Below are 22,984 nucleotides of genomic sequence, written 5' to 3'. Positions count from 1 at the left end.
CACAACACAGTAGTGCAAGGTGTAAAACAGTCTTTCCAGGATACATTCTGCATACGGGAAGGCACTTTTGGAACCAACCAAAAAATTGCAATTACAAGAAGCAGCACTTGTCAGAAACAACACTAGGCATCCAATGACAGAAACAACATATTGCCATCCCTGTAATTTAGCCAACATGGTGGCCACGCAATTGAAGAACTGCTCAGATACTGTAAGGTAAATTTACCTGTGCAGAGTCTCCTTAGCTGCTTAATATGCATTTTTGTTTTGTTTTATCTGATCTCCGACAAATTATGTATAGCACCTTAAATAAGACATAATTTATACTAAAGGAGATAAGTAGTGATAGTGTTATAACTACAAGGGTTATAAAAAATTAAAATGACATTCTACCCTGGCAAAGTAAGGGATATTTACCGCTATGGATTCGTAGGTGTTCCTTTAAGTGATGTTTGTATTTGAAAGCTTTTCCACATTCAGTGCACTTGAATTTTCGGTTACCACTAGATTGAGTCACATGTCTCTGTAAAACAGAATGCACAGATCAGTCAGAAAACAAAGAGGTGTAATGCAACACAAGCATATAAAGAATCTTTTATTTGCAAAATAAACAGATGAAGTAAAAATTTAATAGAGTTAAAAAAATAATCAAATGATTGAAGATATTGCTTGTGAAAAACAAACTAGTAAGAAACAGGTGAGTAAACAAGTTAGAAAAATAAGCCACAAAAATCATTCTGCCCTCTTATCAAAATTTCAGGTAGAGTGGTATTGCCATTTTACATGCCTATGAAATTCAGCAAGGCATGCCTGTATTCTGTTTGCAAAAGACATCCAAAGAATCTGGGTTATGAGACAAAGAAACATTAAAGCCTATTTAAATTTTAATCATTTTACTTGATTTTTCCATTTACATGCTTCCAGCTCTTACTGTTGGCCTTGAATTCCTTTATGTAACGACATCACAGGACTGCTCTAGAGAAGATGGTCCAGTTACAAATGTACTCAGTCACAAATCATTCTCCAAATAAATGCACACAAATCATATTTTTAAAAGTTAGTAGAGCTCACAAAGAACTAATAATCAGCATTAATAAGTTGTTCTACAACTGTGGAGCTGTCTCATTACAATGTTGTCATCGCAGTTTGCAGTATCTGCGATGTGATATAGCCCTAGAGCAGGGCTGCACAGCTTCGGCTCTCCTGCACATGTTGGACTACAACTCCTATAATCCCTATTAGCCATTGTCACTGGGGATTATGGGAGTTGTAGTTCAAAAACAGCTGGAGGGCTGAAGTTGTACAGCCCTGTCCTAGAGATACATGAATCTGAAAGGTAGCTATAGCTAAGAAATGTGATCTTAAAATAGAATATTTATATGTTTCAGTAACAAGTGATATTTTCAGCATCTATGAAAAAATTAGTTCTACTTTAAAACATTTTTATTAGAACACATATCTAATTGGATTTAGCTAGGTTCACAGTTACAATCTTTAGCCTAGCGAAATCTAATGGCTGACATCCTGACTAACCAACCGAGGATAGAGCAGGAGCTGCATCCTTGCAGCCAGAGACTTTGCCACCTGCAGTGTGGATGCGGTGGGGGATCAGAATTATTGCCTCTGGAAGTGCTCTGTGCCTTCCAAACATATGCCCCTGATGACTGTGCAGCCCTCAGGGGCATATTTTTGGAAGGCACAGAGCTTCTAGAGGCAGGGAAGGTCAGCAAAACTCCCTCTCCATATGTGAACTTAGGAAGTGGTGATGCCTCCAGCTGCATTAAGAGCAGCTTCCTACTTGGGGGATGCAACTCCCGCTGTATCCTCTGTTGATTAGTCAGGATGTCAGCCAGTATGTTTCAATAAAAATGTTGTTTCTAAAAATCTTTCTCACCTTCAGGAACTTTCTGAAAGAAAAAATGTATCAAGTGCCTTTCCACTGAGCACTTGCTGCACTATTTTGATTTGAATCACTGGCTGAAATCCTGGTTAATGAAGTGGGTGTATCGGCAGTGGCTACAGGGGTGCAATGGGAATACCGCTCTATCTGCCTCTGTAACATGCATGTTGCTCCGTAACGGAGTGAGCACTTTTTCTGGAGCACTCTCCAGTGCTCCCACAGTTCCTCTCACAGCAAGATCATGTTACGCGGCATGTCTCCACTCTGACAGAGGGCTTTGGGAGCACAGGAAAGTGCTCCGGAAGAAGTGCCGACTCCATCTACTGCAGAACAATGCGTACATGGCCGAGTGGCAGGGGCAGTCCTGCTGCATCTCCATAGCTGCTGCTTATGCACCCACTTTTTTAGTAAGTGTGTCAACCACTGAACTTTCTTTTCCTGATTCAAAGCAACCCACAGCTCCCATCCACACAAGTGGAAGCTGCATGTCCACGGCTCCATTCATAGGCACTCAGAACAGGCTACCACATGGGGGTACAAATGAAAGTGGGCAGGCAATTTTGCCTACTGTGCATCTGCAAACAAGGGATTACAGAAGTCTTTTCATGAAAAATGGATGGAAGTGATGGAGTGCCATACAAACTGCCCCATTTGCTTCAGCATGAAGAAAACAGCTACCTCGGACGTTGCAGTGAATCAGAGGGCCCAAATTGTCCACAAAGAACCTGTTCCACTTCAGCAATTAGACACTACTCATCCACGTAACTAGACATAACACAGTGCCCAATCTATTTGGCACTTACAGAAAATCACCCAAACTACAGTATCATTCTGATAGCTGATGTCGATGACAAGTAGTTTGACACTTTCTTAATTTGTATTTGCTGTACAAAAAATAACAGTATATATCAGGAAAAAAACAGTATTGTGAAGAACACTAAGGTCAAGGTAAAGTGTGCTGCCGAGTCGGTTTTGACTCCTGGCGATCACAGAGCCCTAAGGTTTTCCTTTGGTAGAATACAGGAGGGGTTTACCATTGCCTCCTCTCATGCAGTATGAGACGACACCTTTCAGAATCTTCCTGTATCACTGCTGCCTGATATAGGTCTGGGAAACATACCAGCGGGGATTCGAACCAGCAACAGGAAGAATGCTAGTGCAGAATTAATGTTAATTTTAGTAGTGTATATCATCAAGCATTAATTTACTTAATGCATAGGCCATCCAAAGTCAAGCATTCTCAAGTCTCATGTCTGGTAACATGGATTTAAGTAGGTGCTTAATTCTGTCACTAAAATTAATCCAACTTTTAAGTGCTTATCTATGGCTGGGCTATATCCTTGCAAATACTCATCTATGTTTAAACGTAAATGGGTATTTCCCAAAGTTCTGCCCTAAACTGACATTTCAGAAAACTGCCAAAAGGTTTACGTGGTTTATTGTGTAACGCACACACACATTAATTTTCTGTTTAGACATAGGCCAACTATATTGTATTAAATGAAAAGCTAGAGTGACCAGATTTCCATGATGAAAACATTACAGAGAACATTACATTGCCAGAAGGTTGAGGTAATAATGCAAGATTACTTATGCAACTAGCTTGAAATAAAGACATATGTAATTGGGGTGGCACCCCATTTATGGAACAGCCTCCCCAGTGATGCTTGTCTGGCATCATCACTTAGTTCTTTTCGATGCCAGGTGAAGACTTTTCTGTTCACCCAGGCTGTTTAAGAAGAAGAAGAAAGAGAGAGGGAGGGAAAGTTTTAAAATGTTTTTGTATTTTATCTTAGCTTTCCCTGTGGCCTTTGGTTGGGGATTATGGGAGTTGAAGTCCAATAACATCTGGGGACCCAACCTTGAGAATCTCTGCTCTAGAGTATTAGCCCTTAGAATGAAACTGTCCAACAGAAATGCTGAAATACAGTACAGCACAGTTTTATGAAGGCCATATGATCAGTACAACACTGTATATACCTTGTATGTTGGTTGTCTGCAAGAACATATCTGACATGTGATATCTGCACAAAAAACATGTATTCACTCATGCTGTTCTAGCATCTTCATGGTGAATAAGCTGCAGTGACCATTACCCTGAACTACAACTTTCATGATTCTTAAACAGTAAAATGTTTTTCAGAACCTTTCTTCACATTTAATAACATTTCATAGATGCAGTAGAGAAGACATACCTCTATGCTATGCCCTTCTGCAGATACCAAACATCAACTTTCTCTTATAAAAGTTGGCCTAACAAAAGTTACAGTGTAACCCATCCTCATACTCATTCTTTGGGACCACCATGGCAACAACATGTTTTCACAGGTCACAATCACAACCTCTAAAACCAACAGATGTTCGGAGAGAAGTACACAGCCTGAAAATTACTAATGGAATATAAACATAAGACACAGATTTTGTTTTCACCACTGAATTATGGCCAAACCAGTTTACCACAGAATTGCAACCAAGACAAAATGCCTTAGTGAAACCACAGATTGTTAATAAATGTGATTGTGACAGGGAAGTTGAGTGTAAAATTAACTCATACTATTTCAAAACCAGAAAGCTATAGCATGTGAAATTTTTTTAGCTTCCATTTTTATAGGAGTCTGATTCTTAGTTGGAAAGTTAAACACTCTCACTCTCATAGGAGCATTGTCTGCAGTGCTGCATCAGTGCAAACAGCATTGACAGAGCTGTGCCTCAAGATAGCTTTGCTCTAGAGCAGGCCTGCTCAACTTAGGCCCCCCAGCTGTTTTTGGACTACAACTCCCATAATCCCCAGCCACAGTGGGCAATAGCCAGGGATTATGGGAAATGTAGGCCAACATCTGCAAGAGGGCCTAAGCTGAGCAGCCCTGCTCTAGAGTAATGTTGCACAAACACAGTCTAACAACAGGATGTCCAATGGAAATACTTGATGTTCTGCATTTGCACAATGTTATGTTGGCACAGACCTGCCCTGGGGTGTAACTCCATCAATGCTATTTACACTGATCACACATGCTGCATTGGACAGTATGCAAATGCCTTATTCTGACACAGGTGAATTCAGAGAAAAACCCATGTTTAAAATAATTTTGAACTGTATTAGAGATGTGCTGAACTATATTATAGATTTGTTGAGGACTGAATCATTTAATGCACAAGCATATTTTTTTTAAAAAAACTTATTTTTAGCCTAAGCTTATGAGATCACCCGGCATTATCTGTGTGTGTCCGTCCCCCGCCATCAACTTTTGCAATACCTGGACCAATATGAAACAAATTGTGTACAGTTCTAGGGACACATAGGTACACCTCAACAGTGTAGTTTGTAATGATGTCATCCACTCCGATTCAATATGGCAGAAGAGTAGACGTTTGAGGTGCAAGAGCCCCTGGTGGCGCAGTGGTAAAACTGCCGCCCTGTAACCAGAAGGTTACAAGTTCGATCCTGACCAGGGGCTCAAGGTTGACTCAGCCTTCCATCCTTCCGAGGTCGGTAAAATGAGTACCCAGAATGTTGGGGGCAATATGCTAAATCATTGTAAACCGCTTAGAGAGCTTCGGCTATAGAGCGGTATATAAATGTAAGTGCTATTGCTATTGCTATTACTAAGAGGGCTAAATTGTGGACCACCTAACCGATTTGAACCAAATTTGGTACAGTTGTACTGAATGACACATACGGACATCTCAACCGTGTAGTTTATAATGATGTTATCCACCCTGGTTCAAGATGGTGGGTGTGTAAATGGTTGAGGCACATGTGGGCTAATTTGTGGACTGCCTAACCGATTTGAACAAAAGTTGGTACAGTTGTAGTACATTCCAAACAGGAAAATTAGACCAGTAAATCTTCCCTATATTAAGGAAAATGCACAGCTGAATACTATATTTAAAATTATGAGAACTGTCTTCGTAAACTCAACTGAAAATATTGAGAACTGTCTTCATAAAATATAGTGAGCTTGCCTAATAACTGTTAGACATTAGTTTATGGTCTGTGAGGTCTGGCATCAACAGAAAGTTAGTATTAAAATGAACATATCCTTGTATAAAGTGTGTAACATATCAAGAAAAGCTATTATTCTAGATGCTATTCCAGTCAAGCATATAATCTAGACCATGATATTTTAAGGCAATCATACTTTTAAGACATTTGCACATGAAATTATGTTCAAAATGCACGCAAAACCAAAGATGTTTAAGGAAACCATAAGTATAGAATAGAACTTCATCACTTACTTGATCTCTTCCTGATTTATGTGATGTCATATGGCGTTCAAGTTGTGTTCTATATGCAAATGTGTAACTGCATAGGGAGCAACTAAAGTTATCTTCATTTTTTTCATGGCGATATTTAATGTGTTCCTTCAGAGAGGTAAAGCGTTTGTACCCTCTATCACAGTAAGGGCATGTAAGCAGCTGGGAAAATGCATCTGGCGTTCCTGAATAAGGATGAGAAAACATTTTTCTTTAGCTAATTATTAAAACGGAGTTTAACCAAGTGTATCAGAACATTAAGGTTATAATTCGACTCTCATCTGTACACAGAACTTGTACAAGCTGTCAAAAAGTTCAGAATTCTTTAAATTCGGCTTTGTTGCTTGATGATATAACCCAATGGCAAGGGAAGGAAGCACTGAGACAATTATGAATAATTTGGAGAGAATTAATGAAGACAACAGTCACAATTTCCACTATGGTACAGTAAAACATAGCTGATTAGCCAGACTGCTAAATCAGCACATTATTTCTGCAGTTCAATCTTTGAAGCTTGAGCAGGGATATACAAAGGATTTAGGATACATTTTTGGAAGGGAATTGAAGGCTTAAATTCCTTTTTAAAAGTGGCTCTTAATTTTCATCAGTTTACCCTCAGTCAATTTTAAGGAACTGAAAGTCACAACAATACAGCATACATGCGACAAATGTACTGACACGGTCTATAAAACAAAAGCTTGGGTAGAGCCAAATGGGAGTCTTTGGGAGCTTAATTATGTTTTAAAAGGCAAACATTACTTTTGCAGATAAAATAGTAGAACTATGAAAAGGAAGCCTAGTGACCAATAATTTGAAAATCATTTCCATTATGCTTACAGACAATGGTGGCAGAAGAGAGTGAAACAGAGTGATATCGGAAGCTACCTGAAGGCAGGAAAAAGGAATGGGACAGTGGGGACAGGGACAAAAAAAGACAATAGCCCAATCTATCTTTCATCACACATAAATAAGCTGTTAGTGAGCAACTACTTGCACAAGAACATGGATAGGGATGCACATTTAAATAGGCTGAACATGCATCTCATTAGCAAATAATAGATGTGCTTAAGTCTGCATGTATACATTTATTTATTTATTTATTTTTACATTTATATCCTGCTCTTCCTCCAAGGAGCCCAGAGGGGTGTACTACATACTTGAGTTTCTTCTCACAACAACCCTGTGAAGTAGGTTAGGCTGAGAGAGAAGTGACTGGCCCAGAGTCACCCAGCAAGTCTCATGGCTGAATGGGGATTTGGTCTCGGGTCTCCCCGGTCCTAGTCCAGCACTCTAACCACAACACGCTGGCAATCACTATATGGATCAGCTCAGGGGGTTTCAAACTTTTCTAATAACAAGTGTACCCCTTCAGTTTGAAACCTTCAGCTCAGGTACTCCATAGAGATTGTGTGCATGTGTTTGTGTGTGTAACATAAGATTTAAATGTTACAGTTATGAGACAGGCTATTACAGTCACTGACTTATATCCAGAATAAATTAGGGTGGTGTTCCGTGGGTGGGGACTCCTGTGATTTCCCCATTGTCATAGACAGACCACCATCTGGTTAAGGTTGGACTGCCCACCTCTGCAGGGGCGAGGGGCCTATTAGAATCGTCCGCCCAAAGAGGTTATTGGATCCAGTAAGATTCCAAGAAGCCTTGGAGGGATTCAATGTTGGCTTTGCCAGTGATCCTGCTGATGCCCTGGTTGAGAATTGGAACAACTGGCTCACCAGGGCAGAAGACACAATTGCTCCCAAGCGTCCCCTCCGACCCGCTTCAAAATTGGCCCCTTGGAAGATCTAAGCGGGCTGAAGCAGCAAGGTAGGAGACTGGCGTGCAAGTGGAGAAAGACTCGACTCGAATCTGACAGATGGCGATATAGAGCACATCTAAAGATCTATGCTCAGGCAATACATGCGGCAAAGAGGCGGTTCTTTTCTGCCTGTATTGCCTCTGCGAGTTCACGTCCAGTGGAGTTGTTCAGGGTTGTGAGGGGACTAGTATCTGCTTCCCTTCCCTTGAACCAGAATTTGGAGTCATCAGTTACCCGCTGTGATGTGTTTAAAGAGTTTTTCGCAGATAAAATCTCTTGGATTCGGGCCGACCTAGATGGAGGCTCCACAATTAATTTGATGTCTGAACTGGAAGTGCCCAACCACTCCTCTTATGTGATTCGACTGGATCGGTTTCAGTTTATGACTCCTGAGGATGTGGACAAGCTGCTTGGATAGGTGAGGCCTACCACTTGTTCTCTTGATCCTTGTCCCACATGGCTTGTTCTATCTAGCAGGGTGGCTGTTGTAGATGGCCTGGTGGAAATCATAAATGCTTCTCTGAGTGAGGGCAGGATGCCTCCTTGTCTTAAGGAGGCAATCATTAGACCTCTTCTAAAAAAGCCTGCATTAGATCCCTCAGAGTTGAGCAATTATAGGCCTGTTTCCAACCTCCCATGGCTGGGCAAGGTAATTGAGAGGGTGGTGGCCTCTCAGCTCCAGGCGGTCTTGGAAGAAACTGATTATCTAGATCCATTTCAAACATTGATTTTCGGGCGGGCTATGGGATGGAGACTGCCTTGGTCAGCCTGATGGAATTGGGAATCGACAGAGGACGTGTGACTCTGTTGGTCCTTTTAGATCTCTCAGTGGCTTTTGGTACTATTGACCATAGTGTCCTTCTGGAACATCTGAGGGTGTTGGGGGTGGGAGGCACTGTTTTACAGTGGTTCTGCTCCTACCTCTTGGATAGATTCCAGATGGTGTCGATTGGAGATGGTTGCTTTTCAAACTCTGAGCGTATGGTGTCCCTCAAGGCTCCGTACTTTCTCCAGTGCTTTTAAACATCTACATGAAACCGCTGGGAGAGATCATCAGGGGATTTGGAGCTGGGTGTTACCAGTATACTGTTACCAGTATGCTGAAAGCTCGTTTGGGTTCTTGGCAGCCCAGGCCATGCTCCCTTGTCACGTGACCAAGGGGGTGTGGCCTGGACTTCCGAGAGCCCGAACAAGCTCTCAGCTTGTCATTTCAGGCAGTGTCATCTGTCTGATAGGACGTTTTCCTCTTTCTCTCCCTCCAGAGATGGAGAGGAAGGAAAAAACTTCTATGGGACAGTCGGAGCTGCCTGAAATAATTGGCAAAGAGTTTGCCCGGGCTCTTGGCAGCCCATACATGGGAGTGGGGAGTTCGCTCTGGGCTTCTATGGAGCCCGAGCCACGCAGCAGGGCGCTCTTGGCGGCCTTGGTTCTTTGAACCTTTTCGCTCAATGGTGGCTCTGCCCCTGACCCCACTGCCCATTGATTTCATCTGAGGAGGTCCATCTCCAGTTACTGCCAACTTGTTTGGTGGCCACACAGAGACGGGCCTTCTCGGTTGCTGCCCCGGGATTGTGGAATGCGCTCCCTGCTGAGATACTATCCTCCCCATCTCTGGCAATTTTCAAAAAACACTTGAAGACCCATCTTTTCACCCAAGCTTTCTCAGGTTCCTAAATTTTTCGGTTTTAATTTCTGGTTTATTTTTAAATAGTTAAATTGTTTTTAGTTTTTGTATATGTTTTTAACTTGTTTTATGCTATTGTTAACCGCCCAGAGGCAGAAGCTTGGGGCAGTGTACAAATTTGATAAAAATAAAATAAAATAAATAAATTACTCATGAGTACTCCCACTGAAATTAATGTTCACGAGTAACTTAGCCTGGATACAAGTCAGTGATTGTAACAGCCGAGACTTTTGATCAAAAGGCAATGGACTAGTGATTCCATTAGGAATCACTAGTCAGTGAGTCAGGGAAGCAGGAGAGTTCTGAGCACCTTTTAAAGGTAAAGTTGTGCCATCAAGTCGGTGTTGACTCCTGACAACCACACGGCTATGTGGTTTTCTTTGGTAGAATACAGGAGGGGTTTACCACTAATGCACAGTATGAGATGATATCTTTCAGTACCTTCCTATATCGCTGTTGCCCGATATAGGTATTACCCATAGTCTGGGAAACATACCAGTGGGGATTTGAGCCAGAAACCTCTTGCTCCCTAGGCGAGTTACTTTTACAAAGCTTAAAAGTAGGGGTTTGTAATTCGATTTGCCCTGAATAGATTTGGGTTGAATTGGGGGTGATTTGCAAATTAGAGTCTGAATCAAATCGCCCTCCAAATTGAGGGCATAATTGGGGTCGAGGAGAATTACCCGATTCGACCCAAATCACACCAACCTTCCTCCCCAAATGGTTGTGCAGTTTCTTCGGCCATTCTCCTAGCACACTCACACAAGTCATGCTGCGGTGAGAGGCATGGCCATCAGGAGGCTGGGGAAATGAAAATCCCACAATGCACCATGTGAGGAGCACAGTACATTGGGGGATTTCCCTGCTGCTGAGTGCTCTAGACACCTGGCTCTATGAGAGAATTCACAGAGGCTCATATGATCTTCATATGATCGTGGTGTGAGGTAGGGTTGTGCAAGCCCAGAACACAAGGGCTGCTCATGTGAATGACCTCTAAATCAAATTGTAACCATCAAGTGCATAGCTAGGAAGATTAGCTCCTAGGCACAAGGAAGGCCTTTGAAAAATACATAGCAATTTCACCATTTACCATAGCTCATCTACAATAATTTTTAATATTTTAGACAGCACTACTCTTTTATGTGCAACTTTTAAAATACCCTAGAAGCTTCAGATTTCTTTTTAAAATAATATCAACTGGATTATTAGGAGAGTAGATTTGTCATGTTGGACTATGTTGTTGATCTCAGGGGCGTAGCTAGGGGAGTGGGGGCCCGTGTTCATCCCTCTCTCTGGCGGCCCGTGTTCTTTGAACCCTTTCGCTCAATTATAGCTATGCCCCTGGTTGATCTACAAAGTGTAATACTTTGCTCCCAGTGGCTCCAACCACATTTATGGGGAAATGGCAGGCCATTTGTTCTTTAAAACAATTATCCAACTGTGCAGTGTTACTGAGGTGTACATACATACGAGTGTGGAATTTCCTTCTGAGCCCCACGGATTATCACTTAAAGTGTAAATCCCATGGATCAGTTTTTTAAAATGTTCATAACTAAAAATGCTAACTATTAATACAAGTAAAATTAGCCAGTCCTTTCAAAAGTAATTTCATTTTGACAACCTCTTATAGGTTATCAACCCAATACTAAGATTTGATTACCGGATCCATAAAAAAGCACTTCTGTTTAATTTGGAATTTAGTGCCTCAAATGATATCACACCAAGTTAAGTCACTTTTACTGTATTTAGTCACAGGTCATTACAAAATACTGACCCTGCCTAATAATGACAGGAAAGATGATTTAATAAAATACACAATGATGTATTAGAGCAAGGAATCACCTGTACAGCCAGCTCATTTAAACATTTCCCCTAAATTTTTCTTGTTGCTCCTGAAAAAAGGACCATTGTGGATTTATATCCCATTCCTTGCTATTTACTGTAAATCCATCCAACAAGCTACAAATAATAACTTAGTTCAGACATAAAGTGTAGCCAGAATTGAATCCTGGCTTTGCATGTTGACTCAACCTTACGTGCATGTGATCAGGAGGGAGCCCTGAAGCTTTTAAGCTGGTTCCAAATTGCACTTAGTGGATAGAATTGTTTAAGAAGGAAGAATATATATTTTTAAATGTAATTACTGCTACATTGGCCTAAATAAAAATGCTTGAATTATAGCAAGCAGAAGTCATCTGCTTGCTATATAATAATATAAAAATATAATATAATATAATATAATATAATATAATATAATATAATATAAATATAAAATATAAAATAATATAAATATAAAATATAATATAAATATAATATAAATATAACATCTTTTATATTTTATTATGCTTGAAAGTCTATGCATTTCTTCAGCTGAAACTGTATCATTTAAAAACAGAAGGTGGCAGCTACTTTCACTGAAAGTTTTTTTTACAGACTACAGAAAACTTAAGTAACATTTACCATTTTCATCCTGGCCACTGGCCTCTGGTGTGCCCTGTCTCTGGTCCTCCTCAGGTGCTTCTGGGTAGATAACTGCTGTATCTTCTTGTTGCAGAAATTCTTCAACATTAGGGTCATGATTTTGTTCATTTTCTGCATCAGAATCACATTCATCTTCTTTTACTAGAAGTGAAAAAGACAATGTGTAGTATGTTAACAGATTTAAAAAAAACTAGTATTGGAATTTGGCTAGCCTTTGTGGCTGCAGAGAAAAGCTTGAATGAAAACACATGGACAGCTGGAGAGAAAAACCCAGGATCCAGAAGAAGACTCCAGTGGCCAGGGCTTGGGTGTTTTACACAGTTCCTTGTCATTCCTCCATGGCTACTGTTTCTGGACTCTGTCTAATCTCTATCTAATCTTCACATTATTCCTTTCTTTCACTGTTTTAATCTTGCCATAGAACCCCAAATTTAATCATTTTATTTTTACATTTGTATCTTGCTGTTCCTCCAAGGAGCCCAGAGTAGTGTACATGATTATGCTTATCCCCACAATAACCCTGTGAGGTACGTTGCTTTAAATACTTTAAAACCTGAGTTTTGAAGCCATGTGAAATACATACAGTGCATTTCTCCCCCAAAATGAATTTGTACTTCCTTCACAGAAAATGTAATATTTGCCAACATTTTATAGCTGAACTTTAGTAGTTTGAATGTTAACATATTGAATCACCTAACACATTTGAATCACCATATTGAACAGCAATGCCAAAAGATAGGTGATAGGGAGGAAACTGACTTTGTTTGCCCATTGCAATGTCATCCTGTAGCCAGATTTAGACTGACCATGTGATGACAGCACTGTTTCCGGGAAGGCAATCTAGTGACATTAAAAAATTTTTTTAAAAAATCATGGGGCGGGAGGAGCCAAAGCAGCAGTCTATCAGGGTACAGCTGATCAGTGTACCAGCTAAGAATAAGGTGAAAAGGGCAGATCTGAGGAGTATATTTCAGGCCTTTTTAAAGTACTATTCTCACCCTGAAAATATTCACAGGCAAACATTTATCCCAGGCCTAGTTTATATGAACCCAGAAAGCTGCCTTATACTGAGTCAGACCATTGGTCCATCGAGCTCAGTATTGTCTACACTGATTGGCAGTGGCTCTCTGAGGTTTCAGGCAGGAGCCTTTTCCTGTCCTAAATGGAAAAGCCATGGATTGACCTTTTGCATGTAAAGCAGATGATCTACCACTGAGGTACGACCCCATCTCCATTTTAAAGTTGATATATGATTACTGGAACAACTATAGCAACTTTGAAATGCCACTTTCATTTTCACTTGCATTTCCTTACTTTGCCATGTTTAAAATCTGTATATGGATCAAAGAAATTTATTTTGAATCAAATCAATAATTTGCTGAGCCTTTTGACCTACATTTCCAAGGCTTGCAGAATTACAAGCTTCCGAGCTACAATAAAGAATACATAAGAATCTGACAGACTTATTCACAGCCTGATTCAACCAGTGTGGGGACTTTTCACTAACCCTCCTTGGTTTCTCATTTCTGCAGCTCCTTGCCTCATTTGCATCTGTTGAACTCAGACCCCTGCCTCATTCACTCATCCTTTCTTCAGATCTCAGTTTTGGAAACTGGCTTAGCAGTGAAGCTCTATCAGCAATGTATCATGAACCAAAGATCCACAGCTGAACTTCATATTATAGTTGGTATAACAATTTGCTTTAGGTTTCTACACCTCTATATCATCTGGAAAGGCCTTATTCCATATGCATCCTCCAGTGTTTTTTCTCTGTACACCAACTGTATCTATCAGATATTATGCTGTATTATGCTGATGATGAAACAGAACAGGGAGTTCTTTAGCTTAGAGTACTGAAAGACAACAGTCACAAACTAGCAGCTTCTTCAATTGCATGCACAGATTCTGTGAAAAAGTACTCTATAGCACCACAGTGCAAAATATATATTTATGTATGCAGTATGTATTTCCTTCTCACAATGACATACAGGAAGAACAGCATGTGTAAGAGTTTGTATTGCACTAAAAGAATTTCTGTTGCTTTTTGCTTGCTTCCTTATTTTTAATCCTTTAACATTTTGGCCACTGTGTTCTCGTATCTCTGTCCAGGGCTGAAACCTCAGATTCCTAAGATGCTAACAAGACTTTGCAGGATGCACAGAAATTCCCGAAGACCTGTATGTTGCTCACCCCATGCCAGTTGCAATGGAAGAACCATTATTTTTCATATGACTCCAAGCAAATGTTTACTTCAGTGAGTGAACATATTCTTGGTATTTTGAAGCTCATTATAAAAGCTCATTTTACAACCCATTGCTGAGTATAAAATGCAATATTAAAGTATTCTGGTTAATATTATTACCTCAGCTGTGTCCCATCATAATACTCTGTTGTAATTTTGCAACAGACCAGAAATAAATTGTTCATCCGCTGCTCTTGCTCCTTGAACCAAAAAGCAGCTAAGAGGCTGCAGAGGCACCGTAGTCAGGGGGAAAGGATTGTTTTGCATAATTTATTAGCAACACCTCAAAACTGCTCTAATGGGAGCCTAAGCTAGTCCTCTTCAGCAGGAGTATTTCTATGGCTTAAAGCCTCAAGTGGGGTGTGTGTGTGTGTGAATGCATAAATATCAAAGGAGATCAAAGGGTGAAGGATGGTAGTGGGGGTGGAGGGGAAGTACTTTCCTTTCTCAAGAAAACAAAGTTATGCAAACCTCAAGGATATGCTAGTTATCACAAAAACAACCAAGGAATTTGGTGACAGATACCTGTACATCCAGATTCATCTGTTTGAGCTTCAGGCCCCAGGATTTCCTTTGCTTCTTTACTAGCTAAAATGTGACATGACAGAAGAGAAGATTAACACTTTACATAATTTATTCGAAACAACATTTTTCGTCTCTTGCCTTCTGAGGAAAATATTTCCTCGGATAAGAAGTAACACTAACACATTGCTCATTATCATACAGGGTCAAATTACACATTATGTTAAGTGTGACAATGGAATTTTTTTCTCTGCATAGGAGTTATGGGGGCCAAGTTGGGAGTGTTGTATGTGCAGAGGGAGGCTTTGGCCTCCTTCTGGTTTCAGTCTGGATCTCCTGTGTGGGTATGTTTGCCCCAAGAGGAAACCTTCCCTTGACGCCAGTGGGGACTTTCCTCCCAGGGCAATGGGAAGCATCTTTGCATTCCTTTGTCTATGTATACTGCTTTATGAAACCCCCCACCCACCCAAAATGCAGTACATCAGTACTCTACACAACAGTGGTGGTTTTACTTACTAGCCAGCCCAAATTTCTGATCACCACAAATCCTACTTGTTGGAGTGGTTTCTCTCACTCACTGGGTTATTGCAAGAAGCAGCAGCATGACATTCTTTCAACCTTCTGCAGCGGCTCAGTGGAAGAAAAAGGTACCTTTTAAGAGGAGCATGTGGGATAGGGGCACTTTCTGCTAGCATTTATAGAACCCTGCCTATTACTAGGGGAGTGCAGAAAGCCAGTTTTACCAGTTCAGCTAGAATCCACTCCAGATTTGAGCCGACCCAGCCTGGTTTCCCCCGCTGTCAAACTGGATGTGGTCAACCGGCTCAAAGCTGTACTGGTAAAGGAGAATCTATGAGGATTCCCCTTTATCAGTAAAGGGGCAGAGGGGCTGTCTCTAAGTGTAGAGGGAGTGGGAAAGAGGCACCAGCAGCTGTGGGAGGGGGGTAGCTCCCCCCAGCCTCCCCTGGAGTAGGCAGGGTAGCAGTGGCCTGGTTCGGGCCTTCATTGGCCTGGTTTGAGCCTCTGCGCATGCGTGGAGGCCATTTTAGTGGCCTCCATGCATGTGCAGAGGCCCAAACCAGGCCACTGCTGAACATATCTACTCTGGGGTAGGCTGGCCAGGGTGGGGAGACACTGCTGCCGCCACCTAGCCCCCCCCAGCTGGCGGCAGCACTTATAAGTACCTATTTACATCCCTCCCTTCCCCTCTAGCCCTAGGACAGCCCCCTTTACTGGAAAAGCGGAATCCTCACTGGATTCCCCTTTACCAGTAGAGTTCCAAGCCGGCTTGCACACCCCTACCTATTACATGATTTGAAGACAAGGGAGAAAGATGGGTAGAAGCGTTGCTGTATTTTCAATTACGGTTATCACTACACTTCTTATTTCTTTGGCATGAACAATATGTATGCTGCACAGCTATGCTCTATGTATTATGAACAAAAGTAGGTATCTATTATATTAATTCTCCTGGGTGTGCCTTGGAACGTGCATCCTGGCACCCAGCTGATTGGCTGGGTGGTGGAGGTGCCTGATTGGCTGAGGTGCACCCAGGAGAATTGGCTGGCCGGGCAGCTGTGGAGGCAGGGCGGCGGCGGGCCCAGCCGCGGTGGTTGCGGCGGGCTCGGCTGCAGAGGCGAGGAGGCCACGGGCCACGGAGGTGAGGCAAGGTGGCGGGCCCGGCTGCTGAGGCAAGGTGGCGGCGGGCCTGGCCACAGCAGCAGCACCTCGGCTGCCACAGCGGCACTTGGCCTGTCAGCCTGGGCCCGGCCGGAGACCGGGGCAGGTGGGGGGGGGGGCGAGAGGTAGCCGATCCCAAAGAGCGCACAGATGCTCTGTGTGGGGGTCAGCTAGTTATAACATATATCTCAGATGGGCATATTCAAAGAAAAATGCATTTGATCTCATTCATTGTAGTGATCCACAATAGCACAGGGGTTTTACTAATCCTAAAATTAAGGAACTAATCCTAAAGGAAAATATTATAGTACAACAGGGTAAAAAATATTACATGTAATCACAAATTTATTAGTCAATTTAGTAACTCTGATTAGAATCCCTGCAAGGTTTAATTACAGAAATGATGCTTGTACTGAGCTAAAGCAACAGCCAAGATTCCTGTTTGCATGATTTACTTTGGTGTACATTCAACCCCCACACAAGATTAATTTTAAAAAACACTTTTATTTGGGCAAGAGTTTGAAAGAACAGCAAAGAATCTGGTCAATTCTGATCACTATTGAAAGCCTGTGCAATCAGCGTTGCCTTGAACTGGTATCTTCCGCAAAGAAGGTGATAGGTGAATGGATGTGGAGGGAAATTCCACAAATGAGATTTTGCAACTGAAAAGGCCCTGTTCCTCCTTGCCACCCAATTCACTTCAGAAGGTAGGGGGAATCCAAGCAGAACCTGTTGCCAATAACTTAGCAACCAGGCAATGGAACTCCTAAGATTCACATGGGAGATGGTAGTCCTTCAGGTACCCAATGTCCTAAGTTGCTGAGAGTTTTGTTCTATAAAGCTAGCACTTTAAATTGTGTCCAGAAGCAAACTGTAGCCAATGAAGTTTTTTCAACAGTCAACAACCAGCCGATCTCAACAAACATTAAGCAAAACAAAATGATTGGATTACAAGCCATTAATCTGAAACAATAACTAAGGCAAATTAACCAAGTGTTGACGAATTATACAAGCTATAAAACAAAAGCAACGTTTAAAGAAATTAAATCATTCTAGGCAGGCAGGAAATATTGAAGATAAAATAGATCTGTATAGCCTGGAAAATTTACAAGCTATACTTTAATAATTTTTAAATAATTATTAAAATTTAATAAATAAAGGGGTGATAAAACGAGTTCCTTACAAAATGAGTATCCTTACAAAAGAAGCAGTATAGGAGGACATGAGCTGTTGATTCAATAGCACCTGAACTACAATGGCATAGCCAAGCTATGGACTGAATTTTCTTATACTTTCCTTCTAATACAGCTGTAGGAAGGACATTAAAATGAGCAAGGGTCAAAACTCTTCTAAATTTTGATATCATTATCCAGTTCACATAGCTCACTGATCTCTCTCTCTAATTGATACTGAATTCGAGGGAAGATAGCTGTGACTGTGAGGCGTCATATGCAAAAGACCAATGGTGATTTTGAGACTATTTGTTAATTACAGACACTTTTATTCCATCATGGAACTCAATATAGACATGGGGTTCACAGGTGGTTTCCCACCTAGGCAATGACCAGACCTAGACCTAAAGTTGATTTGCTTCAGCAAAGCGACTTTATCATGTGCCCTCATATCATGTCTTGGGACCAGCAGCATCTCCAAAGACAGCTTGCTGACAAGAGCTGACAACTCACTATCTATAAAGGTAAAGCGTGCTGTTGAGTCAGTGTCAACTCTTGGCAACCACAGAGCCCTGTGGTTGTCTTTGGTAGTGTTTAAAAAGTATTTGTCTGACAACCCAGTCTAAACAGCTACACTAGGATCTGTAGGGAAGACTAAGGAAACAGCCTTGGAATTGCAGCTCGGAATGCATTTGGAAGATTCCACCTAAAGAATTCAGAGCATGCCTCTGCAAATAGCCCTGACTTTAAAAATATGACTGGAAATTAAATTATCTTTAAGTACAGATCTGAACATGAAACTGAAGTATGTGAAATGATCCTTGGGCATCCCCTGCTTCATTTCAGAAGTTCTACTCTCTTTTTAAAAAGATGACTTAACCACTATATGTATACTTTTATTAAGCAGCCATTATTTAAATAGTGCTTAATTCACACAAATCAAACCTAAAGAAGCCCACATAAAGACAGCTCCCCAGCAAGAGATTTAAGTTAATTTATTACTTACAAAGCAGTATTTACCTCATTCATATACACTACAACTGTTCATCTTGCTGTCCTGCAGGTACTTTTAAAAAAAGACATTTTAAATTTCAAAGTAGAAATATGCAGCAGAAGGAAAATGTAATCCTTTAATCTAGCTGGTATTTTCATAAGGCTTAGAAAAACCACATACAGTAGTTGTTAAGCAGGCTGTGTGAATAAAATAAGTTATGAAGGTAGAATGCTAGCAGGGGAGGGGGTGCTTCCCAGTGTATTGCACGGAGTATTGCATGTATGAGCATCTGCCTCATACTCATACATGAGTATGAATCAGGAGTATGAGCCAGAAGTCGTGGGTGTGAGCAAAGAGCTCCCGGCTCCCAGGGAACAAGTTTGTGTTCCCTGAGAGCTTCTCTGTGAGACCTGGAGAAGCTCACAGAGGCAGAGAGATGTGTAAATGAGACCATCAGGGATGTGAGAAAGGCATCCCACGCCCAGGCTGACATATCCTCTGCTGACATGGAGAACGAAGGTCTGAGGGAAGCAGGACATCAGTTTGTGGAAGAGGCTGAAGAACTGGACCGGTTGAAGTAATGAGAGAGGATGATCTAATTGTCTTGAAACACTAAAAATTAACAAATTGCAAAGGCCAGATGGCATCCACCCAAGAGTTCTGAAGGAACTCAGATGTAAAATTGCTGATCTCCTAGCAAAAATATGTAAATATATAAGGCTCTGTACCAGAGGACTGGAAAGTAGCCAATGTAACTCCAATTTTCAAAAAGGGATCCGGGGGGATCCAGGAAACTACAGGCCAGTTAGCTTAACTTCTGTGCCAGGTAAATTGATGGAAAGCACACTTAAGGACACACTAGTTAAACATATAGAAGAACAGGCCTTGCTGAAGGAGAGCCAGCATAGATTCTGCAAGGGCAAGTCTTGCCTCATGAACCTTTTGAAGTTCTCTGAGAGTGTCAACACGCATGTGGATAAAGGTGATCCAGTGGACACAGTATACTTGGGACTTCCAAAAAGCTTTTGACAAAGTTCCTCACCAAAGGCTCTTGAGTAAACTTGGCAGTCATGGAATATGGGGACAGGTTCATGTGTGAATTTGTAACTGGTTGAAGACAGGAAACAGGTAGGAATAAATTGACAGTTTTCACAATGGAGGGAAGTAAGAAGTGGGGTCCCCTAAGGACTGGGACCAGTGCTCTTTAACTTGTTCATAAATGATCTAGAAGTTGGGATAACTAGAGAAGTGGTGAAATTTGCAGATGACACTAAATTATTTAGGGTAGTTAAATCCAAAACAGATTGTGAGGAGATCCAAAAGGATCTCTCCAAACTGGGTGAGTGGGCAACAAAATGGTAAATGTGGTTCAGTGTTAGCAAGTGTAAAGTGATGCATACTGGGGCAAAAATGCCCCCCAAATTCACATATACACTGAGCTGTCAGTGACTGACCAGGAGAGAGATTGTGGGGCCATGGTGGATAGCTCGTTGAAAGTGTCGGCTCAGTGCATGGCAGCTGTGAAAAAGGCAAATTCCATGCAGGGGTCATTAGAATGGGGGTTGATAATAAAACTGTTACTATTATAACGCCCTTATACAAATCTATGGTGTGGCCACATTAGGAGTACTGTATGCAGTTCTGGTCACCGTATCTTAAGAAGGGCACTGTAGAACTGGGAAAAATGCACAAGAGTGTAACTAAGATGATCAGGGGCTCTGAACAGCTTCCTTATGAGGCAAGGCTTCAGCATCTGGGTCTCTTTACTTTATAGAAGAGACAACTAAGGGCGGGGGGCATGATTGAGATGTATCGAATTATGCATGGAGTAGAGAAAGTGAACAGAGAGACAAAAGGGAGTACTTTTTTACACAGTGCATAATTAATCTATGGAATTCTCTGCCACGGGATGTGGTGATGGCCACTAGCTTGGATGGCTTTTAAAAGGGGCTTAGACAAATTCAGAGGACAGGTCTATCAATGGCTACTAGTCTGGTGGCTATAGGCCACCTCCATTCAGCCTCAGAGGCCAGATGCCTCTAAATACCAGTTGCAGTGGAGCAACAGCAAGAGAGAGGGCATGCTCTCATCCACCTCTTGCCTGTGGGCTTCTCAGGGGCATCTGGTGGGCCACTGTGTGAAACAGGATGCTGGACTAGATAGGCCTTGGGCCTGATCCAGCAGGGCTATTCTTATATGCCTGTGATTTTTCCCCTAGTCTCACCTAATCCCAGGAAGTGTGACTGCAAGGCGCTTCAAACCCTTGACCTATGCCACCAAAGTCTAATAATTTTTTTAGTCTCTTAAGAATCAGTGTAAAAATATGTAACCAGCAAATATTTTTAAACAACCCATACTATGCTGTATTAGAAGATGTGAGAAATAGATAAAATCAAAGAAAACATGGACAGTACCTCACAAGGTATCATTTCCCCCCCTGAATGTTGTAACTGGCTGCTGCATCATGCTGCAAATCTCTCAGGTTTTACCAGTACGAGTGACAGACTAGTTTAAACTCATAACATATTTCCTGGCTGTCTTTTTTCAGTATCATAATGAGAAACATGTTGCTTTATAAAGAGTTATGAGCTTCCTCCTGTTATTTCACGAATTTCATGAATCATGAAAGCATCAAAGTAATTTTGGCTGCACTACTAAACACAGTTTTTTGGGAGTAAACCCCACTGAACTCATGCATGTTTCTGAGTAAACATGCAGAGGATTGCACTGTTAAAATTGCATTTGGTCCCAGAAGGAGAGCTTCCATTGAAGTTTCCCTCCCACTCCTGGTGGGTAATAGCGGGAGGTGTGATTAGTGGTGGGGTAATTGGGTGGTGTGAAAGAATTAAATAGTACCCCCCTGTAAGTCACACAGTCCTGATCCTGATGAACCTCCCTTCTACAACTACTTAAAACAAACAAACAAACAAACAAACAAACAAACAAACAAACACACTTGTATTTTAAAAAATGCACACACATGGATGGCTAAACTATATACTTAATGTGAGGAATTTAGCCTAAGGAATATTCTAAGGAATGTATGGAATTCAATTTTAATAGAATAGGATTTAATATTGCTAAAGCAAACAAACTGAACATCCAGTAACAGCCTACCTTTCTCATCAGGGACACTATAACATAGAGCTAAAGAATTTTTACATGGGAGCTAACTGCACTTAAATTTTTTGATAAATGGTAGTTTGAAAGTTTCAGCATAGTTAGTCTTAATTATATTTTCAGTACCAATACAGATCACATCATGCTTGAAATGTAATAGCTCTTGACAATTAAGCAGTAAAGATCTGAGCTACACAAACAAAAGTGACCTGGAGAATTAATTCGACTTCCCACACACTGAATTTTTCCTCCAGAAAATAATGAAGATTGAGCTAAATACAAATTATTTTGTTGTACAGACTTTAAGATTTTTTAACATCATATCTGCTAGAAAGCAACAGAATCACTACAAAACTCCCTGTACAAGTGGAGCAAAGTGACATGATGTTGCAGAGAATTTATTCTGGTGAAACAATGCTGTTGTGCTAGCAGCAGGGTTACTACCAGCACAACTGGGAAGATACCACCAGCACAATGGGGTAATTCGGATGAGTTCAAGGCATGGTGGAGGAATAGCAGAGCTTATCATGCACTTGCTTAGAGTTTGCTCCTGTACACTAAATCCATAATTTTATGAAAGTTTTAAAAAATGATGTAAAGCTACTCACTCCCATTGTAGGGATGTGCAAACCAGCTCGACCTCAAGCCGGTTCGACACTGAGCTGGCCAGATCCACCCCTCAGACTGGCTCGCGGCCGGTTCAGGATTCTACATGAACCCACTCCCCAAGCTTACTGCCTCCTGCGGCCTCAGGGGCGCTCCCATGACCACACACCCTGAAGCTTCTGGAGACAGTAAGTTTTGGAGAAAAACAATTTAAGCATTCCTCCCCCGCTCGGGGGGAGCTGCCACCACCTCCCATCCTCCTCCTCCCACCGCCAGCTCCAGTCTCTCTGGGCTCTGTCTGGGCTACAGGGGGGGAGAGACTGCCTGTCCTCCTCTCTCCCATCCTCCTCCTCCAATCCTCCCCTAGCTGCAGCTGTCGGGGGGGGGGGATTACCGCCGCCTCCTGTCCTCCTCCCCTGCCCCCAGCTCTGGTCTCTCTCTGGGCTGATGGGGAGGTGCTGCCAGGGGGGAGACGCCACTGTCTCCTGTCCTCCTCTGGCTGCTCCGCCTGCA

General features: G+C 41.8%; 1 protein-coding gene across 4 annotated transcripts in view; it reads right to left on the bottom strand.

Annotated features, from left to right (window-relative positions):
• ZEB1 (zinc finger E-box binding homeobox 1) overlaps window positions 1–22,984 on the bottom strand; it is a 112,234-nt gene that overhangs the window by 12,129 nt on the left and 77,121 nt on the right. For all 4 annotated transcript variants that reach the window (XM_053261916.1, XM_053261917.1, XM_053261919.1 and 1 more), the window contains exons 3-6: window positions 14,903–14,965; window positions 12,115–12,276; window positions 6,137–6,339; window positions 418–523 (exon numbers count right to left, since the gene is read on the bottom strand). In XM_053261916.1, coding sequence (XP_053117891.1) covers window positions 418–523; window positions 6,137–6,339; window positions 12,115–12,276; window positions 14,903–14,965 — 534 coding nt within the window. The remainder of the gene's footprint in view (window positions 1–417; window positions 524–6,136; window positions 6,340–12,114; window positions 12,277–14,902; window positions 14,966–22,984) is intronic.

This window comes from Hemicordylus capensis, chromosome 6, assembly GCF_027244095.1.
Source record: "Hemicordylus capensis ecotype Gifberg chromosome 6, rHemCap1.1.pri, whole genome shotgun sequence".
In the NCBI taxonomy this organism is placed as follows: domain Eukaryota; kingdom Metazoa; phylum Chordata; class Lepidosauria; order Squamata; family Cordylidae; genus Hemicordylus; species Hemicordylus capensis.
The sequence above is the reverse complement of the archived record's forward strand: the minus strand, read 5'-3'. Positions and strand labels throughout refer to the sequence as shown.